The sequence below is a fragment of the Myotis lucifugus genome, unplaced genomic scaffold, assembly GCF_000147115.1.
Source record: "Myotis lucifugus unplaced genomic scaffold, Myoluc2.0 scaffold_556, whole genome shotgun sequence".
Lineage (NCBI taxonomy): Eukaryota > Metazoa > Chordata > Mammalia > Chiroptera > Vespertilionidae > Myotis > Myotis lucifugus.
Genome location: NW_005871604.1, coordinates 221,125 through 228,668, shown reverse-complemented (window position 1 = coordinate 228,668; position 7,544 = coordinate 221,125). Strand labels below are relative to the sequence as shown.

Here is a 7,544-nt window from a genome sequence, read left to right as displayed (position 1 = left end):
CGTCCATGGGCCATGCATATTTGCACACAAAGTCTTTGGGGATTACCTCCCTTCTACTATCCCTTCCCTGCCTTCCCTCTGAGATTCCACACTCTGTTCCATGCTTCCATGTCTCTGGATCCACTCCGTTCATCAGCTTATTTTGTTACTTAGATTCCACAGGAGTGACATCATGTGATACTTGTCTTTCTCTGACTGACTTATTTCACTTAGCATGATACTCTCCAGGTCCCTCCATGCTGCCTCAAAGGGTAAGACATTCTTATTTTTTACAGCTGCATAGTATTCCATGGTATAAATGTACTATGGCTTTTTTATCCACTCATCTACTGATGGGCACTTGGTCTGTTTCCAGATCTTAACTATTGTAAATTGTGCTGCTATGAACATAGGGGTGCATATATCCTTTCTGATTGGTGTTTCGAGTTTCTTAGGATATATCCCCAGAAGTGGGATCACTGGGTCAAATGGCAGTTTCATATTTAATTTCTTGAGGAAACTCCATACTGTTTTCCATAATGGCTGCACCAGTCTGCATTCCCACCAGCAGTGTAAGAGGGTTCCCTTTTCTCCACACCCTCTCTAGCTCATGTCATTTGTTGATTTGTTGATGGTAGCCATTCTGACAGGTGTGAGGCGATACCTCATTGTTGTTTTAATTTGCATCTCTCCAATGATCAGTGACTTTGAGCATTTTTTCATGTCTCTCAGCCACCTATATATTCACGTTGGAGAAGTGTCTATGTAGGTCCTTTGCCCATTTTTTAATTGGATTGTCTTCCTTTTGTTATGTTGTATGAGTTCCTTATATATTCTGGATATTAACCCTTTATCAGATGCATCATTGCCAAATACGTTCTCCCAAACAGTGGGTCCAAGACCCTGCTTTCAACTCTTTTAGGTGTCTATCTAGAAGTGATATTGCTGAACCATATGGTAATTCCATTTTAATTTTTTGAGGGACCACCATACTGTTTTCCATAGTGGCTGCCCCATTTTACATTCCTGCCAACAGTGCACCTGTTTTGCCACATCCTCACCAACATCTGTTATGTTTTTCTGGCAGGAGCCATCCTAATAGGTGTGAGGTGGCATCTCACTGTAGCTTTGATGTTCATTTCCCTGATGTTTAGTGATGTTGAGCATCTTTTCATGGGTTTATTGACCATTTGTCTATTCAAGTCCTTTGCCCAGTTTTGAATCAGGTTGGGGAAGGGGGAATTGTTGAGTTTTAAAGAGTTCTCTAGCCGAAACCGGTTTGGCTCAGTGGATAGAGCGTCAGCCTGCGGACTGAAAGGTCCCAGGTTTGATTCCGGTCAAGGGCATGTACCTGAGTTGCGGGCACATCCCCGGTGGGAGATGTGCAGGAGGTGGCTGATCGATGTTTCTAACTCTCTATCTCTCTCCCTTCCTCTCTGTAAAAAATCAATAAAATATATTTTTAAAAAAATAAAGAGTTCTCTATATATTTAGATGTATGATTTGCAAATATTTCACCCTATTTTGTAGATTGCCTTTATACTCTAGTGGTAGTGTCTGATGCACAACATTTTTTAAATTTTCATGAAGTCCAATTGGTCCATTTTTTCTTTTATCATCCAGGCCTTGGTGACATAGCCAAGTCATTGCCAGTCTGGTGTCATAAGTTTGTGCCCTAGTCTTCTTCTGAAAGTTTTACAGGGTTTGCTCTTATATTTAGGGCCTCGATCCATTTTGAGCTCATTCTGTATATGATGTGAGGTAAGGGTCCATTCTTTTGCAAGGGATGTCCTGTTTTCCCAGCACCATGTGCTCCCTGCACCTTTCCCCTTGAATGGTCTTGACGCCTGTCACTTGACTATATATGTTGACACGGTGGTGGTTACAAGACAGTGTGATTTTGTCAACTGCACACACGGTTTCATTGTGTGTAGGGCTTGAAGCCACTTCCTCCACTTACCTGCTGTGAAAGGAGGGGCACGCCCACCTTACTGTACCTCCTTTCCCTGTGGCCTGGGTTGGACTGTGGGGAGTTAGCACCGTGACACCAGGCTTGGGCTCCACAGGGCTGGGTGCTCTGTGGCCCCATCATCAGATGTGGTGCTCGTGGCAGCGGCCCAGACCTGTGAACCTGAGCATTCTGAGAGCACTCACACCTGTGACTGTCTGTCCCTCTGCCCAGAGCCATCTTGGCTGTTGGCATGAGTGTCCCCACTCAGCTCAACCTCCCAGGAAGCACACAGATGCTGGGCAGCTAGGACAGCGGTCAGAGGGTGGGGACCTTCGAGTCAAAGTAACAGTACTCTGGGCATTTAGTTGCTTTACAGTCTCCAATGCCTGGAGAGGAGAGACTCAACCAGAGCTCCTGACACGCAAAGACCCAGACCCCCACCCACTACGTGTGCCCTCCCAGGGATGCCACAGCGTCCCTGGCGCCCTTCTCCAGTGACCAGCAGTCTTCTGAAGCAGTCCACTCGCTGGGCCAACCCTACAGAATGCATAGTCCCAACCTGACACCCGGCACAAGGGCTCGTCTGCAGCCCTTTTCAAGGGGCCACAGGAGCTGAGACGGTGAAAACTGCTCGGTGCAAAAATGTCAGCAACAACTATTTTTAAAGGACCTTTTTTATCCACAGCTAGGGTTTAACTTGGATCTTTACGGGTCAGTACCAGTCCTCCAAAACTCTACGAGCAGTTGGTTGTAAAATGAGCCCATCACCAGTGTGCTGGCGTGCTGCAGCGCCAGGGGAGCAGTGGAGACCAGCCCAGACCAAGAGGGATGAAGGACCCGTATCTGTATGTTGTCACCCTGCAGGGACCAAGCAGCCCCTTCCTAAACCTTCGACCCAGGACAGTTTGGTTCTCAAATGGGAAGGAGCCGTGTATCCAGTGAGGGACTGATCATCGAGTAAACTGATCCCAAGAGACACTGAAATGCTGTCTTCACTTTGCAGAACCCTCCTCACTTGAAGACGGAGGAGACAGTGAGGGGAGGGGTTACACACACAGGGAGCCGCCAGGGGACGTGCCCAGGCCTGGTTACTCACTCTCTCACCAGGAACCCAACCTTTGCACCACTGGACACAGAAGGCCCCTGGAAAGATGCTTCTAAGTCCCAGCGTTGGGCCAGAGCAACCAGAACTAGTAGGAACTATTGAGTCCACTCTCCTCGGGGCCCAGCTTCCCGCGCAGGACACAGCTCTTCGCCACCCCACCCCTCAGGATAAGGCTGCCAGTGCTTCTGCATTTTGGATCTTATTAGCATTTTTAACCACGTCTTTATCTCATTGTTCCTCACACACATGTGAGACCCGTGAGGTTTGTAGCCACCACCTCCACTAGGAGCACTTTTCCCAGAGCTGGTGTCCTGAGAGGAAGCGTCTCACCAGGCTGCCCGGAGGTGGCAGGCTCGTGGGGAACCTCCCGCAGCATTTCTCTCATCCTGTCCCAGGTCCTGATCTCGTGACCCAACAAGGACCCAGCACGCAGGCGGCTGTCCTCTGATCCTCAGCATGTCTCCTGGACAGCTCCAAGCCCGTCAGGCTGCCCTTGGCCCATCTCCAGAGCGGCCGGGGTTGGGCCAGGTGGTATGTGGCCCATCTGCCAGCTGACCCTTCCTTAAGCACAACAGCATGAGCCTTGGGGACAGTCTGAGAGGGAGACAGAGCCAGGACAACCATAGGGCCCTGCTGGGGCCTCTTCCATTCCACGAGAAGGGCTGTGCCGGCTCAGTCTCGCACGGCACTTCCCTGCTGAGAGCACATGTCCAGAGAAGCGACACCAAGACAAGCAGCCCCAAGTGGCAAAGTGTTGTGATGCCCGTGAGGGACCAGCCCTGCTTCTCCAAGACCGTCTCAGGAGCAGGCCACACCCTGTAAGAGGCCCGAGGTCCTGGGGACACCCTGACCTTGACCCGCCCTGGGAAGGCAGCACCTCTCCTGGGACAGAACTGTACCAGCCCAGTAACCCGGATGCGACCATCCAGCCCCAACACTAGGCTCCCTATTAGCCCCCTGGCACCAGTGGGTCCCTTCACATTATCTACACTTTACACAAGACACGCTCCTCGAGGTCGGGCTGTCTGCACAGCCGACTCCCCGGGGCTCTCGGGAAAACGGGCACTGGGTCAGTGGGCACGCGGCTGCACCCAGGACTGTTACAACACGGGGCTTCCGGTTGCAAAGCTACAAAATCAAGTCTTCAGAGCAAGTCTTCGCTTTCAAAAGTTTTAATTACAAATGTGATTCTGAAGCCTGGACACACAACAGTGACACCCTCTCAGAGGGAACCCACCACTCCATACAACTGCGTGTGCATGTGTGCGTGTGTACATGAGCACACATGTACGCATATGCATGTGTGCACATGTGTGAGTTTGTGTGTGTGCACCCGCATGCAGCAGATTGTCTTCCATTCAGAGAGTGGTACCATGATCTACGTGTTGATATTTCTACAGAAAGAAAACAGTCACCTGATCAGGACGTGTGCAGAGATGGATGCACACCTGTGTTCTGTACAATAACCCTAATTCACCTGTAAGTAGCCTCTGCTCTGACCCCCCAGTGCACACCAGGTGTGGCCTCCTGTATCCTGTGTTTCAAACACGCATGCTGGGAAAACAAGGACACAGTGCTGTGGTTACAGACCAAACGTTCTAATGAATAACTTGTTTTGTGACATGGGTTTGGCCTGTAGTGACAGTGCAGCCCTGGTGAAAAGAGCAGACAGGGCCAGAGGCAGGGCTCCTTTCAAGGCTGGGAGCCGTCTGGGGACTTGGTCAACAACTTGCCATTTTTCTGGACTGCTGTCATGGCAATGCTTCCTTTTTGCGTATACAGCTGGCGATTAATGCATGTCTTGCTCTTCAGCAAATCCTAGTCAAGCAGCTTTAACTTAAATATTTAAAAGTTATCTTTACATCATTGAAAGTTGGCAAGAAAACACAGAACCCGACAGCGACCCATGTCATTTAATCCGACGCTCTGAAACACTCACTTTGTTCCCGGCGCAGACAGCATTCCTGGCCGCAGAGAGCTCGCTGCAGGGTTAGTTTCAAGATCTGTCTTTTTTGTTATTGGTTCCAATTTAAACTACTTTTGGACACTCGTAACGCTGCATTCTAAGGAGGAACATGGCCCCTCCTTGCTGTTCCTTCCGCTAGTTTCAAATTGGTCATCAGGCTGCTGTCGGTTGAGATGCCCCAGCTGACCTGTCACATAAAGGAGTTGAAGAATGTTCCTTCTCAAATCTTAATGAAAACATGATGATCCCGAGGGAAGCTTTATGAAGAGACGGCAACAGTAAAGAATGGTTGGCAATCAAAAGTTAATTAGGATTGAGTCCTCAGCCGGGATGGCGCTTTCTCCGTGAACACGGTCCTTAGAAAGGCTGGTTCTGCCGTACCCGGAGCTCAGAGGAGCCACGTGGCGGGGTCCAGCCTGGCAGGGGTCTGGGTCCCGGGGCACATCAGTAGATGTCCGGGCAGCCTGAGAAATCCCGCTCGAAGTAGCCCCCTGAGTACAGCCAGTCGGGGGTCCCAGTGTGCGGATTCCTGCCCTGGCGGAACCACCTGCAACACAGAAGAGGGTCAGGGAGCGGCTGGGCAGTCATTGTCGCCGGCCTTCTCAGGAAGGACAGAGAACCCTCTAATTAGCCATCACCCAGCAACATGCGTTTCTAAAGGCAGCCACTTCAACTTGGGCTGTCATCACACTTTCACACATACACTCACCCTACACACATCCCCAATGTCAGCCTCACTTCCTGATAAAAACCTTATGGAGTTAACAGAAAACAGGCTGGGCCGTCACCAGAGAAGGGGCACTCAACCCCAGGTGAGAACAGTCACAGTGCTGTTTCCATCCTTTCGAGCTGGCCAGGTCTGCATGGTCTGTTAACTGGGAGGGGCGCGATCGAGGACAGAGAGGGTCACAGTGGCCTCCAGCTTGTCTATGAGCCAATCCAGTCACTGTCACCAGCTCCCATCAGGCTCCCAGCACCTTGGTCACCCACCCTTGGCCTCTGCGCGGTGGGAGAGGGAGTGGGTGTGGAGGACTCGCAAGGTAGAAGTAATTGTCTTCTCAGGATAAAATGTTATTTTCACAATTAAAAAAAATACAACAAAGGAACATTGGCTATTTTCAAACTATCGTTTTCTGGAACAGCAAATTCCATACATCAAAGTATTAAGAGCATAATAATAAATTAAATTGGAAGCCCAACCTTTGAAAGTTAGTTTTAAAAACGACAGCCACATAAAAGTCACCAGGTGACTTCATTGGGCCCTGAACACAAAAGACGGGCAAAAATATCCTGGTCAACAACTCTGAACCACCAGAGTTTTCTAAGACTAAAATTGTACCTTACATGTACCTTTACATTTTGCTTAAACATTACAGTACTTAATCAAGTCCTTATTAAGTGGACTGTTACATCTATAATAATAAAAACGTAATATGCTAATTAGACTGGATGTCCTTCCGGACGAAGCCGGGGCTGCCTGCGGCCGGGAGGGAAGCCCGGGTGCTGGGTGCCAGAGGGAAGCCGGTGCTGGCAGCTGGGGGAAGGAAGGCCTACTCTTGCACAAATTTCATGCATCGGGCCTTTAGTTATGGCTATAAAAGAACAAATGACAACTGATTTGAGATACTCCTCCCAGACGGCTCCCTCTGGGTCAAGGCCTGTACAGACACACGCATGTGCATTCCACTCACACGGTGCACACCCATGGTCACGGGATGAGTGCTCCCAGGCATGGGAAAGACAGCCGGCTCGCTCCTCATCATGGCCTCTGGGGTGCTGTGTCATATGGATGGGGAACATGTGGGGACAGCAGGCTGCTCCCAGCAGCACCTGGGGGCTTCCGGGTGCACAGTGCCTCTTCTCTGAGAACTGCGTTTTCCCTCAGTTAGTGGACTGGCTCTGGCTACATTTTCTTTTCTAATTTACCATACTTGAAAAAGTTCAGGGTCAAATACCCAGGGGCCAGGATGGAGAGGCTGGTCTCAGGTGATCTGCCTCTCACCAGCAGGTGGCACTACTTTTGGGAGCATTGGCCTATCAGCCTGGTGGGTACAGCCTGCACAAGAAGCTGTTGCCACCATCATAGCAGAAGCAGAGACAGCTTCTCAGCCCCAGGTGTGTGTAGTCCTCCTCACTGTCCCCAGGTGTGGGGGGCCCTCCTCACTGTCCCCAGGTGTGTGGGGCCCTCCTCACTGTCCCCAGGTGTGTGGGGCCCTCCTCACTGTCCCCAGGTGTGTGTAGTCCTCCTCACTGTCCCCAGGTGTGTGTATTCCTCCTCACTGTCCCCAGGTGTGTGTAGTCCTCCTCACTGTCCCCAGGTGTGTGTAGTCCTCCTCACTGTCCCCAGGTGTGTGGGGCCCTCCTCACTGTCCCCAGGTGTGTGTAGTCCTCCTCACTGTCCCCAGGTGTGGAGAGCCCTCCTCACTGTCCCCAGGTGTGGGGGGCCCTCCTCACTGTCCCCAGGTGTGGGAGGCCCTCCTCACTGTCCCCAGGTGTGTGTAGCCATCCTCACTGTCCGCAGGGAGGGGGAGTCCTCCTCACTG

At 50.9% G+C, this 7,544-nt stretch overlaps 1 protein-coding gene across 1 annotated transcript in view; it reads right to left on the bottom strand.

Moving 5' to 3' along the window:
- Window positions 1-4,191: 4,191 nt before the first annotated feature.
- Window positions 4,192-7,544, bottom strand: part of OSBPL2 (oxysterol binding protein like 2) — a 26,454-nt gene continuing 23,101 nt past the window's right edge. Inside the window, exon 11 of the mRNA XM_006104248.3 lies at window positions 4,192-5,548. Coding sequence (XP_006104310.1) covers window positions 5,446-5,548 — 103 coding nt within the window. The 3' untranslated portion in view covers window positions 4,192-5,445. The remainder of the gene's footprint in view (window positions 5,549-7,544) is intronic.